General features: G+C 32.9%; 1 protein-coding gene across 4 annotated transcripts in view; it reads right to left on the bottom strand.

The window, feature by feature from the left end:
• The window catches only part of Lrba (LPS responsive beige-like anchor protein), a 563,056-nt gene that overhangs the window by 389,383 nt on the left and 151,914 nt on the right, over window positions 1-21,759 (bottom strand). For all 4 annotated transcript variants that reach the window (XM_052731913.1, XM_052731912.1, XM_052731914.1 and 1 more), the window contains one exon: window positions 2,771-2,835. In XM_052731913.1, coding sequence (XP_052587873.1) covers window positions 2,771-2,835 — 65 coding nt within the window. The remainder of the gene's footprint in view (window positions 1-2,770; window positions 2,836-21,759) is intronic.

Raw genomic sequence — 21,759 nt, 5'->3', positions numbered from 1 at the left:
AGTAACCATCATGCTGAATTATTACTTAGCCCTACAGCTGAGCTACTGGCTTCTATCCTCCAATTTCTATCTGCATTAACCATGATGATCCTTTTAAGACATAAGAGAGATAGTCTACCTCCTCTATTCAATATCCTTCAATAATGGAATTCACCACAAAGTACTTTCTAAGGTTACTCAAAATTTTGTTCTGTATTTTTATTGACCTTCCTTCACCTGCTTTTCTTCATTTGATCACTATTTTAGCTATGTTCTTCAGACATAGAAGGAAATTTCACACTTGCACAGTGACTATTCTCTTAGCTGAGAATAACTGAGTGTGCATATACCTATGATATGTGCCTCAAGTACATACCCAAATCTCACCTTCTCAATGAGTCCTATTTTAAACTGAAAACCAATCATTAATCTTTTGTTGTTGTTGTTTTGTTTTGTTTTGTTTTTTGAGACAGGGTTTCTCTGTGTAACAGTCCTGGCTGTCCTAGAACTCGCTTTGTAGACCAGGCTGGTCTTGAACTCACTGAGATCCGCCTGCCTCTGCCTCCCAAGTGCTGGGATTAAAGGCGTGCGCCACCACCGTCTGGCCCCAATCATTAATCTTTTCTTCAAAACTATTCCTAAAACATCATCTCATCCATTCTGCTCTGTATTTTCTTTTTCCTTAGTATTTGTCACTATTCATATATTATACAACTTAATTTGTTTATAGTTCATAATCTATATTTGAAATGTAAGTTCCACAAAAGATAATTGTCTGTTTACTGCCATATCCTCAAAGTTAAGAAAAATTTGATATTGAATATAATAAATAATGAATAAATGAGGAAACAGTGGCTGAAAAATGTAAAAGTTCTTGGTAGTACCCAAGATCATAAATATTTACTCATCACAATGTTTCAGATATTGTTTCCACCACTTTGATGTTTTCCACCAAAATATACATATTTACCATTTTCTAATGTCTTTATGACTAACAATACCGCCTATTGAAAATATATCTCAATACTTATGTTCTCTGGTTAAATTTTACCTGATTTTTCAGTGCTAAATTAGTACACTGATGGGATCAGCCAAGCAATATAAATAAGCCTCCTTGAAACATTACTTCTGCTTAGGATACTATTCTGAAAAACCAGCAACCTTTTAATCTATACTTCAAGTCTTCAAGTCCATTAACTCAAACTCAGCTATCACAAACAGACACAAAGTAACCTGCTCATCATTCTGGTTTCGCCATTTGTTCTACCTTATTAATCATTCATTCTCTCTTTTTTTCCTTTCTTTTATTGAACATACATATTTTTCACGCAATATATTCTGATCAGTTTCCCTTCCTCAACTTCTCTGAGAACCCACGCCCCCTCATCTTCTCTCCCATGGGAATCCACATCCTTTTTGCCTCTTTGTAGAAAGCAAACAGACATCTAAAGGATAACAGTAAAATAAAATAATATAAATCAAAAACAAGCAAATCAGACTACAAAAACAAACAGAAGAAAAAGAGCCAAAGATAAAGCATGATATATACATATAGATGTATATCTTATGCAGAAAATTTCCTAAAAACCCAAATTCAGAAGTCAAAAGAACCTGTGAAGTGAAAAAACAAAACAAAACAAAAAACAAACCCTGCCCTGTAAACACCTTATGAGAAAAGAACATACGAACATGCCACTGAGTTTGTTTTGTGCTGGCCATCTACTGATGGACCTGGGGCCTGGCCTGAAGAGCCATTTGTATCCCCAGTGAGACCCTTTTGGAGAACTAATTTTTTTCCTTTGTGAGCAGTTGTCATTAGACATAGCTTTCTGGTTTAGGGCCTGCGTCTACTTCTTCTCTCAGTGCTGGAACCCATCTGTTCAGAACTCAGCACATCCTGTGCACAATGCCACAATCTCTGTGAGTTCATATGTATGTCGGTCCTGCTATGTTTAGAAGGCCTTGTATCGTTACTGTCCTCCATCCCCTCTGGTTCTTACAATCTTTCTGCCTCCTCTTCCACAGGGTTCCCTGAACACTGAGGGAAGGAATTTGATGGCGACATCCCCTTTAGCACTGAGTATTCCAAGTTCTCTCACTCTCTGCACGTTGGCCAGCTGTGGGTACCTGTATTTGTTTTGATCATTGTGTCTGTTTTTATGCCAATGTGATGTTGTTTTTATTATTCTCATTGCTGTATACAACTTGATATCAGGGATGGTGATACTTCCAGCAGTTCTTCCATTTTCTTAAATACTGCTTCCCTTTTCATTTCCATACTGTCACTGCTTCAGTTTCCCACCACTAATTGTTTGTTTCTCAAAATCTTCTATTTCTGTTCTTTAAGTGGAAATCATACCTGCTGATCACCCACCACACTTTCGCAGCCCATAATAACAAAAACTAAACTTATGCTATTCTTCCTCATAGCCAGACTATGACATGAGAGAGAGAAAACACAGATACCAAATTCTAAATAGTTCTGCAAACAAAACTTTATAGAAAGTTGCAAATAAATATGGCTTCCTTGTACAAATACAAATAGAAACATCAATTTATTTTTGCTACACTTAGACACAATTATTGAAAATAAAAACCAGAATCTCAGCAGTGTAACTATGAAGATTATAAAATGACTACACATTGGCATAATTTAGTAATCAATAAACAAAAGCACTAAAATATTACTGACTCAAAAACAATATATACAGAACACCAAAGTATCAGTTCATACAGAAAAAAATAAAAGAATATTTTAAAGTAAAATATAAATAGATATAAAATAAATTACCTTCCTTCATTGACAAGTTCAATAAAAGCAAGGCCTGCATTCTTCTGAATAGAATTTTGCCACTCCTGAAAAACAGAGAAAAATAGCTGAGGAAATTATACTTAGGTTAGTTCTTTTAATGCCACAACAAAAAACATCTTCCATATCAATTTCAACTTCCTTTAGTTCTTAAAGGAAAAGTTATGGGAAGTCCGCTGCTGACTCAACACAGGCCAGTGCAAACAGAGACTGAAACAGAAAGATCCATTTCATTAAGTGAACACTTGCTTCAGTCTAAACAGAAAGAGCAGGTCCATATTTTTCCTACCATTGTTGTTTTACACCACTGTATACTAGCTAAACTGATATCACCAGGATTAGGTTCAACAGAAGCAAAAAACACCAGGGGCAGATAACATAGATATTTATAAAGATAATCCATATTGAAGAAAGATACTCCCACCAAATGACTACTAATAACATAGGGAAAATGAATTGGAATACACCAGTTATGAACTGGAAAACTATAATTTACTGGCATATAACTTAACAATAAGTGCTATAAATTTCCAACCATATTCACTAACCATTAAAAATTTATATATTAACTTTATCCACTAAAACAATATCTATTAAAAAACCTAGAGTGGGAATCAATCAGCAGAGCATGTTCAAATGAATACTTTATCCCTTACTCTCAAGACCTATGTAAAATAAGCATTAAGACAATAAGAAGTGGCATTACAAATTGAAATACTTTCAGAAATGGCAGTGAATGTATCCATGTTTATGCATTCATGTGTCCATATCAGTCCACCAGGCTCTATGTATCTGTGTACATCTACATAAACGTGAATACACACACCTATCTTTAAAAAAACCTGATACCTTTTTTCTTAACACTCTCAGGGTCCCTTGTATTATAAGTTATATGATATTGTTCAACTATTTTTTTGTTCTTTCTAAAAATCTAAATTAAGCCGGGCGGTGGTGGCACACGCCTTTAATCCCAGCACTTGGGAGGCAGAGGCAGGCGGATCTCTGTGAGTTCGAGGCCAGCCTGGGCTACCAAGTGAGTTCCAGGAAAGGCACAAAGCTACACAGAGAAACCCTGTCTCGAAAAACCAAAAAAAAAAAAAAAAATCTAAATTGAAAGACTAGACTCAGCTATTTACCATTGCTCATCATTAACCAAATAACGTTTCTGAATGTAACAACCTGTGGAGTTTTAAATTCTATGTCATTTCAAGCTAATTGCATATGGATGTGTACATTCTTCTTCTGTTTTTATTTTCTTGTAACCACTTTTGTTCTACATTCATTGTGTTTTAAAAAAAATCCAAGGTATCAGGAATAAAACAGCATGCCATGATTGTGGTGAATGATTCCATTTTTCCCAAAAGTATTTGTATGACCATACACATAGAATATATAGAGTAAAATAAAAATAAAAAACAGTAGACATGCAAAGGCATCCAATAACTAGATCTGCCAAAAGGAGGAAAAGGCAATGTATTATTAAAAAGAAAAAAGACACAGTCATAAAGACTTGTTTTCATCCTAACACAAGGAGGATAAGTTTTGGAAATTTTATACTATTTTGTCATGATAAACACAATATTAAAATATTTCTATTCCAAGTATATCTTATTATATTTATTATATTATACTATATTTATTACATTTTATTCTTCAATTTAATAACATTTAGGAATAAGTGAAAAGAAGTCTATATACTCTCTCAAAATTCAAAATTGCCACCCAACAGACTATAGATATCCTAAATTTATTTCAATAATATAAACCAAATTAAGTGTAAAACAGATATTTCAATCAGACTTAAAGTCCTTTTCTTTAGGTCAGAATGAAATTAACAAACATGTAGTCCAACTAAAAACAATCAAATTCCACAACAGAATTTATCCTAAAGAAAAGGGCAAAGAGCATAACCACATTCCTTCTCAGAGGTAGCAAGGTAGCAAGAAGATGAGGGTAAGCAGAAATTATATCCAGGGCAGAGGGTCCCACTCTTCACATTCACTCAACACAGAACCATAAAATTCAAGCTGAATCTAAAACTACTCTCAAAGTCATATTATCTTTGAGAGTATCATCTAGTATTCATATTGATAATATATTATTCAAAACTATAACCAAAAGGGCTTTATTACATAATTCAAATTTCATATAAAGAAAACATAAACATACTCTTGTCTATATTTTCAATAAATTAGTAAACTTTGTTGATTTTACTTTTGCCCAAATGAATTCTTATGTAAAAATAAAATCATAAGATAGGCTATTTAAATTCCAAAAAACTTTAAATAGCATTACTGAAGTTAGACTGAAAATATGATAAAATTGGTACTTATAACTAAAAATCACCAATTAAAAAATAATAGTGACCTAAATTTAGATTGGCATGTCAAACAAAATACTATTAAAAACAAATCAGATCAAGAATTAACTACAATGATATATACTTAGTTTTAAAGTCCTTTAATAATGAAGTGGATATTTAGGTTTCTGTCTAAATAAAAGAAAAAATAAATAAAACAAAATTTTAATGCTATTATTCATAAAACTGCTATAATGAAACCTACTACTTTGAATGTTATCTTAAAAATAATTTTTTAAAAGTCAAGAACAGAACAAAAAATTAGACAAGAAGGTACATAGACAATTGGAAAATGACAACCTTTGCTGATGCTCAGAAAAGCAAATTTATCACTTGACTTCTGGTTCACACAGACAGCATCTATAAATCTTTTTTGTTTGTTGTTTTAGTTAAGGTAAAAGGAATAATATAATAAGTGACAAAGAAATCTATTCAAAATTAACAATGCTTATGAAAGGGAAGTTGAAGCCTAAGAGAAAATATTCCTACTTTTTTTTTTTATATTCCCAATGATCAAACCAAATACATTTTCTGTGCAATAAAACACTCTCTACAGTAATTTGTGGAAGTTGCCAAAACTAAAAAGAATATTCATTAATCATGGTGTTTGAAGGCATTTTTCTCCACTCAAAAACAATTATCAACAAGGCGTTAGTCTAAACAATTTTATAAACCACAGCTCAATATAACCTTTAGTGAGTTTTAATAGTTGAAAGAAAAGCTTAATGGTCATCATCTTTCATGATCATTTCAATATTTCATAACAGTATTTACAATTATATAGTGATACAAAATGCACAGTACATTTAAAGGTCTTGGTTATCCTTTCCCAAGAGGTCCTGATGAAAACACGTTAAAAGCCTCAAATCCAACCACTAATGCAAGTAAGTAATTTCAAAACACACTTGAGCACTTTCAAGAGGAAGGCCTCAAAAAGCAGCAGAGTCAATAATTTCATACCTGTGCCAAAGCTATATTTAATTGATTATCACAGCCTAGGACCATAACTGTTGCCGAATCAATTTTTACTAAAACACACTCTTAGGTTACTAATGCTCTGAAGTCATGCAGTGACAATATGAGCACATTCAACAAGACTACCAGAGCACCACAAAATGTAAAGCATGTGTTTTGATAGAAAAAAAGATTTTTCTAAGAGAGAATAAAGCCTTTATTAATGATATTACATTGATTCCTATGTTTCTCAAACATGGAGAAAAATAAACATACAAATTATTTATTTAAATTAATTTAGAATGCTAACATACTGAGATTAACTGTAGTTTTCTAAAAATTAAGTATCATAAAACGTATTTAGTGAAGGTACTATACAACTTTGCCTATATTTTGCAAGTGAAAAAGTTTAAAAGATAAAAGTAATTCCTAAAAATTAACATGTTCAAAAGCACAGCCCACACTTTGACAAGGTTCATTACATGTAATTTTTCCTATCAATTTATTTTGAGAATTCATCAGTTTTGATAATCACTGAAGTAACATCCTATTTTGTGACATACATTTTTTTCTAGATTAACTTTTAACTTTTTGAGTAATTTCCCTGATGATTAATAAGCTAGTTATTTTTATATACTTTTTAGAAATTGTTCTATCTGCTCTTAAGAAATGTCTATTCAAATAATTTGTGAATTTCTTCAATGACCTAAATTTGGTTTTAGAGCTTCTATTTTGTTGAAACAGGGTTTCGTGCAGCCCAAAGTGGCCTCAAACACCCTATTTAATCCAACCAGCCTGAACTCCTCATCTTCCTTCCTCCACCTCCCAGACGCTGGATTAGTAAGAATAAACTCAGATGATTTAAGTTTCTATGCTTGTAGTTGCTGCTCAATTTCCTTCAGCTCATTATATATTTCAGATACCAATCTATTGTCAGGTAACAGTTTGTACCTGACTCTTACTATATATATTGTATACAGTACTATATATATATTGTACTTACTATATATATTGACTTACTCTTACTATATATATTGACTCTTCACCCATCACTGTTTCTCTTGGCAACTGGAGGCTTTATGATTTGAGATGATTATATTATCTATTTTATTTTTGTTGGTGGTTGGCTGGCCTATTATTCTCCCAGAAGAGCATTGCACACAAACATTCAAGTGTCTCTGCTATATTCTCTAATGTCAGTTTGCTGGTAGTAAGTATTATATTTAGGTCCTGGGTCCAATTTGAGTGGGTTTTTGTATATTTTAAAAGACAGATGATAGTTGAATCTGTCTGGAAATTAATATCCAGTTTTGTTAGTACTGATTGCTGACCAAAACAGTCTTCTCCAGTATTGCTTTTATTGTTGGTAAAATTCAATTCACTGGAGCTATGTGGGCTCTCTACTCTGTTTTCACTGACGTTTGTACCCATTTTTAAGCTAAGACTGGCCACAACAAACTATTACTTAATTTCAGGTTAGTAATTGTTAGATCTTCAGCGATGGTTTTTTTTTCCCCCACTCAAAATGGAATTGGCTTATTGTCTTTTGAGGTTCCATGTCGATTTTATGATTGCTTTTATCTTTTCCTATGAATGATAAATACAACATGTACATCTCTTTCAGTAATATGAACATCTAGCTTTTTGTAACAATAAATGAACATGGAATGTCTCTCTAGATTTTGGTATCAACTTTAATTTTTTTAAAAGCCACATATGAAGCAAGCTTTAATTAAATACTGGCCAGGTGAATGGGCTCTGGCCAGGTCCATACCCAGGTTCACAGGAATGGCCCCAAGTCACGTTTTTCAGGAGCTCAAAAAGCAAAACCCATAATTCACCACATTTCCCATGAGATCCAACCAGGGGCAAGCATACATCCTGATGTACTTCCTGCCTGTGTACCTCCTGCCGATATCCAATCAGGGGCAAGAGTTCATCCTAACATAGTTCCTGCCCACATGTGATCAGACACATCCAGTGCAGATAGGTCAACGAAACTTGTTTAGGGAGTGGAAACATGTGGCTTGCTATCTCCCATAAACAAAAGCCTCCAGCATTTCAGGAACTATCTGTTTTGGGGCAAGGGGCTTATATATCAGAGGCATTTTTGTTTCATGGACTCTTAGGCAAGCAACTAAAACTTAAAATATAACTTTGGCTCTCACATCATTCCCCCTTGAGTTGTATCCTGAGTTAAATCTTTGACTCTGTGATGGGTATCTGTTTATATTTGGACCTAGTAATCATCAACTTAATGGTACCCAGACAGGAATTATCATTTAGTTAAGGCATTAATGATGCAAGAGCCAACAGCAACTGGCAGACAGGCCAAAGGCCCTGAGATGGCTGACACATCTCCCCTTGTCACCCAACAGGCTAGAATGTTAGATCAAAATGATACTCCCTGGCATAGGGGACAAAATAGCAACCCATGGTGCCTATCAGCATACCAGGAAAGGTACCTGTTAAAACCACATACACCAAGATCTAGGAATAGGTAGAGTCATTAGCTGAAATAGTTCTACAATAGGATAGGGCACTCAATTTGATCTATGTAAAAAAGAGAGGTTATTGTATAGCTTTAAGAGAAAATTATTCTTACTATACAAACCACTCAGGAATCATTAGAAATAATCTGGCTGTACTAAAAAACAAAAAAAAACAAATCATTGCAAAAAGGGGGGACCTGAGATGAAATAAATACCTGTTTCCCATTCTCATTTCTACTTTTAATTTTTTAATCCATATTTTGCAACTTTTATTGAATTAAGCTTATTCTTAGTTTAGTTTTCGTTTTCTATTTATTTATGGTAACAATTTGAAATGGGACTGATTTCTAAACATACTATAGGTATATAAAATGTTATTGAATTTTGTAATGTTCATTTTGGGTCCTACAACATTTAATCACTTCTAACAAACCTTAGTATATCCTTTGAGTTTTGTGCATGTAAAATTATGTCATCTGCAAACAGACAACATCACCACCTCCTTTTCCATTCAGGTGCTCTTTCTTTCTCTTGCCTTATGGCTAGGATTTCTATTACTATGCTGAATAAGAATGGAGAAAACAGACAGTTTAATCTCATTCCACACTGAGAGGAGTTTCATTTTCATAAGTTCCACAGTCATTCTTCATTCTTTAATGATTAATCTGACTAGTATTTCAAAGGATAAACCTTGAGCTCTGAAGCTCTTCCACTTGCTATATATAGTCTGTTGCCAACCATCTCAATTGTATTTTTTTTTTATTTCATTTCTTGAGTTCTTCAGTTCCAAGATGTTTGATTCTTTTATGGACTCTGTCTCACTGCTAAATTTCTCATTCATATCATGAAATGTTTTTCTACTTCACTGAAATATTTGTATTTCTTTGTATTTGTTCTGTTTCCTTGAATTTTTTTAAAGACTTTTAAGAAAGTTGCCATTTTCCCTTCTCCTTGAGTTCTGTGGGTGGGTATTAGATTGTCTTGCCTTTTAATGATATTTTTTTGTCTTTAAATTGCTATTTATACAAAGGGCAAGTCTGTTAACTTTACCAATTTTATAGGCTGTCTTTTGAAAAAAAGAATGTCCACTGGCATCATGGCATACATCAGTTGAGTATGCTACATTGTCTATGGGTCCAGATGAACACCTATTTTATCTCCATACAGCTTCTTTGTTTATAACTAATATCAGGAATGCCTATGGAAATGATACAGTAGGTAGAATGCCATTATCTTAGATGGGACAGTTTCACCAGCAGTTCAGAATGTGGCACACAAGAGTTTTAATAACTTATGTGGAGATGAGGATATTAGAATAAGTCCAGGTAAGCTAAAGCAGACCAGTGCAAAAAAAAAAAAAAAAAAAAAAAAAGACAGTTCCCAAAAATCACCATCAGCCACGCAGAGAAGTGGTCCAGGTCTCCCTCACACAGCTTGTCCAGTAATTAAGCATAGCGCTTCTGTTAGAATCTGAGACCCATGCAGATGTCCTCACAGGCCTTGGCTGGTGAAGACATACAATTAAATAAAACATCCCTGGTTACAGGTGAGTGGATCAGGGTTCCTGACTGCTTCTCATGCCTGCATGTGGGTAGATGGACCTTCTTGATATATGCATGTTTTCCTATGTAGACAATATACATTTATCTCATTTTATTCTGAAAACCTCCAAATAACAGGAGCATTCAAGTTTCATGAATACTCATGACAAAATTTGAAAATACAAATGTATTATATATTGATTATTAAGTATTTGTTGTTTTTCTAAAGTCAATATTCTAACCTATCAAATGAAAATAACCTTAATTTCTATGAATACTAAAATCCATTAAAATAAGTTGTGAAGTTTGGAATTAAACATGCTTAATATAAAAGAAAGGAACAAAGACTAAATTAACAAACACCCAAACTCATAATTACCTATTTTGCTTCCTTATGAAAAAAAAGTCGAAGTCTTAGTGGTTTTAATTTATTTTGGCTTTGTTTAATGGTTTTTGTTATCTTGGTTTGGGTTTTATTCACTGTGATATATGTTTATGTATATATTCATTTGTTAATTAGGGAGTATGTAAATATGTGCACATATGGTGACTTTGTTTCCTTTCATTTAGTAAGGTCTCAGGTAGCCCAGGCTGGCCTCATACTCGCTATATAGTCAGGGCTGAACTTGAACTCATAATCCTTTCTCAGCAGGCTCCCACGTGCTGGAATTACATGCTACATCACATGGCCCAGGGTTTTCTTTTTTAAAGCCACATTGCTATGTTGTCTAGGCTGGTTCAAGCAATCCTCCTGCCTCAGACACCTGAGGAACTGAACTGCAATGACACTCTACTCAGCAAGGGCTTGCATTTTTAATTAAATGCCCACACTAATTTTTAAAATGTTATAGTTACCTTCCTTTGTTCAAAAAAAAAAAAAAATCGAAAAGGATTTGCTATACTTTAAATGACCAAAAGAGATGACAGAAACACTATCATGAGTCAAAGAAACAGGTCAGAGAGGAGATATTGAATAAAGAAGGAAATGTATGAACATAAACTGAGTAACATTATACACGAGACTAAAGGCCAAACTGAGGCAAAACTTGCTCTTGGTAAGGATATAGTGGCCCTCAGTGCACAAGGGAAACTTTCAGTGACTTTTCAGCAGCATGTGCCTGTGTGTCAGCACTCTCTCAACAGTGCATCTAACATACTGTTCCTACCATAAGCACATGCCAGGAAGGAATACAGGAGAACTGTAAAGGAAAAATCTTATTTCATCATTTCGTCACATGAGATGTCTTTCAGTGACCGTAAAACAGGTAACTGCCCTTTGAAAAATGCTAGTCTCATTTTTGTGAACACATTTATATATAAAGCATAGTATAGTTCTATGAGTAAAGTTAAAAATAAGAGAAAATTAATTCTATTAAAATTTGAACATACAGCCAATTTCATAATAGTTAGCAAAAAAAAAAAAAAAACATCAAATGGAGCCCTATACACAAGGAACTGGATATTTTTAAAGTAACTATTCATAGAATGTATAAACTATAAAGATTTTTAAACTGCAAAAGATCAGGTAACACATAATCAAATACCTAATTATTATAAATATATCCTAACTATCTAAAATACTCAATTAGAAAACTTAGCTGTGCTCAAGCACATAAAACATTTATTTTCAAGTATGTATAAAAATATTCTTTAATCAATAATGGTTTTCTAATAATTTCCTAACTCAGTTCAACGTTGTTCATATCTTTCACTGTTCAATACAGAAAGCATGGTTTCCAAGGATAGCAGAAGTTGTTCTAACCTTGTCTAGCTACAAGCTCCCAACAGATGATCATAATTAAGACTATCAGGGATCCACACTCAGGAGCTATATAAATGTGTCCTATTAGTACATGGTCAGTCTGCTCGGCAACTCTGCTTCTCCAGACATATGGCAACTCCTGCCCTTTGAGGTCTGAAGTCAAGTCTTCAGGGAATCTCAAAGCCTGCACTGAAATTACAAGGCGGGTTCATTAAAGACTGCTGGAGGGAGACCATGAAAGACATCCATTACAACTATATAAAATGGCTAATTATTTTTTAAACATTTTTAAGCTATCTAATGTACTCAATGTAATAAGAAGTATTTACCAGTCAAGTTATTTTTTAAAGCATTAGTTTCATGACCTGTCTATTTTTCTTCATGGCTCCCATTTCTACCCTCAATACACTTAACACTCATTTAACAATGATCAAATAAAGACTTTAATATCATATAAGTGATTAAACTAACCTATGCCTCTCTAAAGCCTCTCCTACAGATTTACACGCATATTCCATATACAGTCATGGTTTCTTTTTTCAATTTTGGTTTGGATTAATATACAATATTACCTTGAACTCAGCCAGACATACACATATAGAAATGTCTCTTTAGACTTAATTTTTATAAAAGGTATGTTTTCATAATTTTTATTACATTATAAACTAATAGTATTAAAAAGTATGAGTATAAAATAATAAATAATATAAATTCTCAGTCAATATGTAAAGAAGTAATCATCAAATATATGCAAAAATAAAACATATGAAGGTTTGAATGTTTAAATTTAAAATGTTTGAAATTAAAAGACTTTCTATAAATTGATAAACAGGAGTTGATATATTTGGATATCTTTACCATGCCAGAATTTTTAATATAAAAAGTATAAATATTTTCTAATTAATAAGTGTTGTCACTTTAACTGTTCAAATGTCTAGACGCTTTTTGAGTTGGGAGAATAAAAATCACTATTTATTAAGTTTCACAACAAAACAATGTTACTTCTGAATATTTATTTCAGTAACAAATCTTTATAAAATGTTATATAAAATTCATTAGCTTGCCTCAATCATTTCTTCAAAGCACATGTATGTTATTTTGTGACAGACTAATTCCAAAAAGCAATTACAACCTCAATCCATATGTAAAAAAAAAAAAAAGAAACAAGTACATTAACTCAGTTTTAAAAAAATAAAAATCTAAAGAAAACAGATTACCAATGATTTATATGGATGTCTAGTGCTGAAGTTAATTACAAGTAACCTAATAAAATAGTGCCGTTATTATTGTGTAGCAAGTAACAGCCACAGACTTAGAAGCAGAGCTCTTTATGCTGCCTTTTGCGTGCACAGTCCCACAGCACACAACATTAAGAATTAAACATGTGGTAAATAAGGCCATGCAGAAAACAGCAGTTTTTAACTAAAAGCAGAAAACTTTCCTGATGTTTAACTACTTGGAGTATTCTATGCTGCACACTAACCACCATAAACATATACTATGTAATTCATTGAAAAATACGTCAAGGTTAATATAAAATGAGATTTTAATTCAGTTTAACTTCAAATAAAGGATAATTGTAAAAACACACACATTTGGTTGGTATTCATCATGAGCAAGTAAGATTTATGTTTATGCTGTGAAATGATGTATCTTCAGAACTAAAATTATCTGAACATACTACATGTACCCATAAAACTTTGGTCTCAAATTTTAAACACATACTATATAAGAAACATACAAGTAATAAAAATTTCTCATAGATGTTGAACCATAACCCACAGGGCAATCATACACTATAACGTTGGTTGTGAAAAGGAGCAATACTTTCAATCCAGAATAATTCAGTAATCTTCAAATGTTTATCAATACTCTTAATAATATGCTAGCTAATACCTAGTAGAACACAGAATTCCAAAAACTTGCTTTGGATAGACACCATGATATAAGCCATTCTTCCGCCTACAACAAAACTTAAATAGCAATACAAGTAACCTTAAAATCTGATGCTCTTAAATCTGAAGCTTTTTCTGTCTCAACATGATGCTCAAAGTTATGATTAACTGAAATTGTATATATTTAAATATGAAATGTTCTGTTTTGATAAATCTGCATATTTTAAGTAGTAAGATCAAGTCATGAACAAATTTATCACCTTGTGTACTTAGCATAATTTTTGAAGCCAGAATCAGATTCTTAAGAGAACTTTCTCCAAAGATATTTGTCCTTTTTCCATCCTGACAAAATTCAAGTTACACAAATTTGTAAAGATAATAATATAGTCAGAAAGTTTTTTTAAAGTTTTGAATGAAATTAAATATGAATTATGTTAAAATATATGTGGTATAAATGAGGAGAACTAAAGTTTACAAAGACCTTAAAACATCAGATTCTTAACACTCATCATTGTTTCCACATTTGGCATACCATACATACTTTCCTAGGAAGAGCTATCATGATAAGAAGAGGAAGTGATGGAATCACTGTGGCATCCATGGAAGAAAGCCAATGTGACCCATTGGAAAGAAAGGCAAAAATTGCTGAGCTATGAGAAATTCTCAGAAAGTTAATACTTTATGGTTCAAGATGAAAAAGGTTAGACAGAACATATAATTTTAAAAAAAATATAATAATCTGAGAAAAGAAGAACATAGAGAAGAAGAAAATAGTGTTATTTTACTTTGTGAGATAAAGATATAAGACAAAAATTAACTTCCTGAAAGGAAAATGGAGGCACTGAAAATACTAATACAGGGAGAAGGTTCTGTATTCTGAAAACACAAGTCAGCACTAATAACTTTAAACTGTGCCCTATTTTGTCCCATGAGCAGTTATGTATACTTTTATAAATATTAAATAACAAGATCTTAGTACATTCACAGCACTCTATAAAAAACCAAGTCTTTGGAATATAAAAGAAATTGATTCACCCAAGGCTACAAAATTTGTTAGCCATCAACAGGAAGAAAAATGTTTATGAATATTCAAAATCAGTCATCACAACATTTTCCAACCTCAATCTTTTTTTTCAAAAAATGGCCAAAGTCATTTTTCTTTTTATCTTGTTTAACTCAAAATGGAGACAACAATAATCTCAGCACTGTCCCTGCACATTTTTATTTTTTTTTTATTTATTTTTTTTTTTGCTACCACAAAAGCAAATAACTAGCTAGCTTCAGGGTTCTGATTAGGGCTTCATTTAGGCCTAAGTCAAGGTTCAAACTTCATATTTTGTAAGAATCATTTTGTAACTTATAACTTTCGTGTCATAAGATAGTGACATGACCAAAAATTAGACACTACAAAGACACAATAGATGGAATGCCTGTAGAATACTCTAACTGCACCTGTCTTGAAGGTACTACAATATACTACATAACAATCTTATCTCAACAACTACCTAAGTCAAGTAGTGTAAATGTGTTAAAGAGAAGCAATATGTGAATCTGGGTCCTAAAAAGCTGGGATGGCCAAATTTAACTAACTACTTTGACTGAAATCCATTAGTGAACCATAAATATACTTTGTATAAAAAAATGTTATACTTGAATACAGTTGAGCCTTTAAAAAGTCAAAGGATTTGACATTAAACCAAGGAAATTTAAAACTACATTTTTAAGCAAACATTTCGTAACACCACAACTAGTAGACTGATTTAAAGTTGGAATAAGAAGGTGAGCACCAAGCCATAACAACTATGAAAGAGAGATATTGACCTGTACTCCCATTTATATTAATCAAAGAGAAATGCTATACTCTGGATATTCCCATTTGTGTTCCTCCCTTTTCCTCTCTTCTTAATCCAAAATTTAAAAGAGGAGTTGTAAAACAGCAGGGAGTCAAATTAAAACACACTTTATTTTCAAATGTCTCCATCCTCACTAGCTGACTTCCTGTCAGGAAGAGTTCCATTTCACTGAATACCCCAATCAGCAGGGAACTTGCAGAATTAAGTGCCAGTTGATATTACTTTGTTTTGCATTTACCACCCTTGAGAATAATGTTCAAAGATGTCGTTACATAGCCAGCATGGTCTCATCCTTCTGACTAGACGGCCAAGCCACAGGGTGTACTGCCCATTCCACAAAATGTACCTTTCAAAGTTGTGTTTTCTAAATCCTAGTGTGCTGGTGAATCAACGGGATGCCTGTATTTCAAATTAAGCCCACTATGAAAAATGAAATTATGTTTTTCTTTGGCCGTAAAAAGCACTTTAATTAATATCAAAGGACAGTCTACATCAAAATGTAAATAAAGAGCAGTGTATAGTGTATGCTCACTAACCTACGATTTGATTTAAACATTTTAAGACACATTTTGTTCTTGAAAAATGATACTTTATACTTTACTTACTTTGACTTTTATATATGCTTGCTGTTGTATGAAGACATATGTTCCTACCTTCAAATATGAAGTTATTTTTTATAAAGTTTTAGAACAATTCAAAACATTAAGTGGTTATTAAGCATGAAGTAGTTAATAAACTGGTGTCTTTTTTTTTTTTTTTTTTTTTTTTTTGGTTTTCAACACAGGGTTTCTCTGTGTAGCTTTGCATTTTTCCTGGAACTCGCTTTGTAGACCAGGCTGGCCTCGAACTCACAGAGATCCGCCTGGCTCTGCCGCCCAAGTGCTGTGATTAAAGGCATGCGCCACCACCGCCCAGCCCATAAACTGGTGTCTTTTTTTTAATTGTTAGTGATTCTAAGATTTTTATGATAAATTCAACTATCCTCCATAGAGTTTAGAAACTTCATATCTATTCTGGGATGGTTTTTACTGCCATCACATAAGGTCAACTGTTTACACTGCATGAAATTTAAATTAGCTCTGAACACTTCGAAGAGGATACCTATTCTTCCACTTACTGCATATTCCAGATACAAACGTACACAGTTCTTTATGGGAGAATTGGGTGATGAGACTGGAAGATTTTCCCCCCATATGAATGGTACAGACTATGCTATTGATTCTCATTCCATTAGCAATCAAAAGATCATAGGTACTGACAATAACAAAAGCTCAGAAACAGTCCATTTATATCAACTAATTTTCTAAAAGTATATTCTACAGAAGTATGAAAACATCAAAAAGGGAAGGAATAAAATAATAAAAATGTGTAAATATGAAATTATATTAATCCTGGTTGGACCATGGCACATATAAAGCAATCTTAAAGAAGTCAATTACCCCCCAAAGTACTATTTACCTCGTAAAAGAGGTTGGTTACAAAGGAAATAGAATATTTACAGTACATCAAAGAACGTTTCAACATTTAGTACATCTTCTAAATCTGTTGCTATGCAAACAACTTTGAGGAAGGAGAAAAAAATACTGGATATTCAGAAATCCAGCCACATACCAAGATATTAATTTATTTATATAAGTGTTTCATTTTTCAAAAACCTGAGGTTTAATACTTCTCACATTGTTTATCAGGTCTGATGTAAGAAATGAATGTTAGGCTTAGACCAATGAAGTTGCTTAAAAATAACAGATGTAGTTCAGAGAAAGAGAGAGAGAGAAATGGGGGAGGGAGGGAAAGAGGAAAGGAGGGAGGGAAGGAGGGAGGGAGGGAGGGAGGGAGGGGATGTGCACAAATTTTCCTTAAAGGAGGTCATTAGGAACTAACATAGAGTCAGGGGCCTGTCATCCCAACACTTGGGAAACTAAGGCAAAAAGACTGCTAGCTCTAGATCAGTCTGGGCTACACAGTGAGACCAGAGATCAAAGAGCAAAAATAAAAAATACACTCGGGAGGCAAAGCCAAGCGGATCTCTGTGAGTTCGAGGCCAGCCTGGTCTACAGAGTGAGTTCCAGGAAAGGTGCAAAGCTACACAGAGAAACCCTGTCTGGAAAACAAACAAACAAACAAACAAACAAATAAATAAATAGGAAGTCATCACTTCCTTTTAATTAAGACCTAAAGCTCATCAGTTAATATGTACTCAACATGTATTATGCCCTTTCTTCAAAGTAGAGCAAGAATTCAGAATTTAAATTAGTCTTGCAGATTACAGTAGAATTAGAATAAGATAATTTCTGAGTAAGATGGACTCTGCTTATCAGAGAAATACTTTCCAATGACTCCAAAACACAAGAATTAATATGAATGAGGACACCTTACCTAAATAGGCAAGCATACTAATCTATTCAGCCACTATCTAGTAAGTGCTATCCAGCTGTTGCCATTAATATGTACTGCAAAAAAAAAAAAAAAAGGGACAAGAATTGTAATGTAATATAAGTACTAAAACAATACTTAGGTTTATCAATTTAACTTCAACCTTTGCACTTAATCTGTGAACCAAATGTTGGGGGCAACCAAGCTAAAAACTGACAATGAGCAAAAGCTACTGGGATTTGGAGTTATTTTTATCCTAGTTTACAGTAAAAGTAAACACATTTAAAAGGTATTTTTATGACATAATAAACACCCACTAGGATTTTGACTGAGAAGAGTATCAGCTCCTGTACAATCAAAGCAGCCATTAGTTAGGTCACTACGCTATTGGTACAGTATGCTGGTAATCCCAGAATTTAAGGTTGAAGCAGATGGAGAACAAGGTTCAGGCCAGGCTAAGATAGCTAGAAAGGCCCTGTCCCAACCACATCCCTCTCTCTCAAGAGACAAAAACGCTATTGCTAATATTTGTTACTAATTTAACAAACATTTAATGAAATTTTTCTGTATCCAGATAAACATCACTTACTAATAATGTAGTCTGGCTAGGCATCCTGAGTTATTAATTAGCAGTAAAAGTTTATTTAAATGTTTAGCCTGATTAAAAAAATTAAATTAAAATTACTGATATGCTTGGAAATATTTTCTTCACATGAAGGTAATGATAAGGTTTGGTGTTTTTTCACTCCATTATTGTCTTTAGGCTTTTCAGGCCTTTATAAATAAATATACACCAAAGTTTAAACAGTATAATTGGATCAAAAACAATATATATATATATACATATACATACATATATATATTTATATATATGTATATATATATATATATATAATTTTCTATAGATATAAGCTGTGTTCTGATCCTAGCTTCTGAGCAGGACCAAATAGTGTGATTACGATACTAATTCATTTAGGGGTGGCAGGTGGTTGACTTGAGGTTGGACACATATAGATCAATCTGTACAGTGTTTTCCTAACAAACATGCACTAAATAATCCTTAGCACTGCATAAACAGAGTTCACAATGCATACTGGTAATACGAGCTCTCAAGAGATTGAGGCAGGAAAATGACAAGTTTGAAGTTTACTTGTGTTAAGACAGAAAGTACCAGGACAGCCTGAGCTACTTAGGGTGACCATCTCAAAATAACAAAAACAAAAGTTATCATTTATAAGAGGAGCTAATAAGGAAGGAAAAATCATGTGCCAACATAGAAAAATGATAGCACATTTGGGTAACTTTAAGAACTTCAAGATGACAGTATGGGACATTCAAACCCCACCTCTTGAAAAACCCAATCACCTAATAATGCACACACATTTCTATTATGTCCTTGTTTGTGTGACTCACATACTCATAATAAGATACTCATCATGATGATGAAAGGAAATGTTAAGGAACTAGAAGGCAAGGACAAAAGCATTAAATATTATAGATTCCACAGAGATAAAGTCAAAATAGAGAAGCAGAACTTACTAGACAAAAGGAAAACTATAGAAAAAAGAATATTCTACTAATATTCAGACCAAAAAATGAACATAAAATAAAATTTAAAAATCTATAATGATGCTGACTGCTTTGTGACTATTACCAGTTGTTAACTGGTAATTCTAAGACACAGAAACCTTGAGTAAGAAAACACCAAACCTTATCATTACCTTCATGTGAAGAAAATTTTTCCAAAAATATCAATAATGTTGATCTAATTTTTTTAATTAGGCTAAACATTTAATTAACCTTTTGCTGCTAATTAATAACTCAGACAGGAGGCCTAGCCAGACTACATGGTGCTGTTAGTTTTTCTATATACTGTATGCATTTCTGATCAATGGGAAAAGAATAGATGACCTGGCAGAAGGCTCAGACAATAATATGTGATTTACAGGACATGAATGCTGCTACCACAAGATTTATCTGACAGCCCTCTCCGATAGTGGACTGTTGAGTATCCGATGGAATGATTTCTAGTCTAGAAAGTCTACTACTGAGTAGCCATACACATTATTTATTTATTAGATGTTTTGGGTTGAAACCATTTTTAAATGATGCACTTCACAATGCACAGTCATAAATTCAGCTTTAAACCCAAGAAGGGAGGTAGTGTTATTGGAATGTATGTCAGACTGAATTAGGATGAGCATCACAACACTTTTATAAAGTGGCCTTGAATGCAATGTCAGTTCTTTCAAAAATGATATTAATGTCAAATGAGCATGATACAAGCACTTTATACAGCACTGGAGTAATATTACTTGAAACATTTATTTAATGTTTTCTTTAAATTCATTAACAGGTTTATATACAAACAGAACATTAGTAAGCTGTATTTTTTTCTGACAAACTGAATTTGAACTATAGCTGAAAACTTTTTCAACTTTTTTTTCTGTCTAGAAATATGTACTTCCCTAAAGACTGAATGTAGTTACATTTTACATAAAGCAATTTGGTCTGAGGATATGGCTCAGTGGCAGAGCACTTGCTTAATGTGTGCAAGGCCTAACCAAGATTTATTCGCGAGCACTGAAAAAATTAATTTTAAAAAAAAATCAGTGTTTAGAGGTTACCTAGTACTTATTTGATATGGGATGCAATAGATGAGTTAATTAACTTTACTCAAAAGCAAAATATTGAACATTAAGAGAGCTTTTTAACCCTACTAATATAGGCTAGATGTTTTAAATAGGATAAACTATAGAATGATGCTTAATCAACTAGTAACAAGGATACTGTTCGTCAGAACTTTAAAGAAGTATATAGTGATCCATTTTGTCTACTGACAGCAGATCACATATGATCAGCTCTTACTACTAAATGGAGACTATAATTATATTTTGTAATAAAGTATGGTTAAACACCTTGTCTTTAAAAATTTGAAAAGAAAATAAGTCGTGAATAGACTCAAGAAAAATAATCAGAATATAGCTGACTGCCATGAAATTAACACCAACTAATTTGTAAAGTCCTAAATCAAATTTGCAGATGTTAAGTTCATAAGCATATCCCATTATTTATGTGATGAAAAAGGAGTTTTTGACCTGATCTTTTGATCTTTGGCACTCAATCCTCTCCATCTCCTCTTAAAAAATTAATTAAAAATTTAGCAAGATGGTAGCTTTTTACTTCCCACCCTATCTCACACTAAAAAAAATTATCAATCAAACTCAAGACATCCCCACCCAGGATCTGCAAAATGTCCTCTTGAAATTCAATTTCATATCTCTCTAGCTTTCAGGTAGAAAAAGACAGTTCACTTCTTAACAAAATAAATCACTTTTGTGATTACCAAGTTGACCTCTTTGAATTAGGAAAATTCAAAGTGAAAAATGTAATTATCACCCTGGAACAATCTGTATACATCTGGAGCTAATTCTAGCTTCATTTTTCACATCATTTTTCACACTGTGTTACATCTTGTAGAGATGCCATGGGACTTTTGAAGAACTCATAAAAAAAAGTGCTGAGGACTTCAAATACCCAACAATATATGTTATTCAAACAAAGGCCTGAGAATTTCTGATTTTTACAACTTACTCTTCTAAGTGATCTCCATATGCCATTTGATCAGATAAGCATTAAGCAGCACTGTGACATCCATGACAAATAGGCGTTATCATGTGTCATTCTTTATCTGTGCAGCTTCTGACATCCAAATACATAATGTGCTATATTTGAAGTAGCT

This window comes from Peromyscus californicus, unplaced genomic scaffold, assembly GCF_007827085.1.
Source record: "Peromyscus californicus insignis strain IS unplaced genomic scaffold, ASM782708v3 Scaffold_9__1_contigs__length_137607984, whole genome shotgun sequence".
In the NCBI taxonomy this organism is placed as follows: domain Eukaryota; kingdom Metazoa; phylum Chordata; class Mammalia; order Rodentia; family Cricetidae; genus Peromyscus; species Peromyscus californicus.
This window is presented reverse-complemented; position numbering and strand designations above follow the sequence as displayed.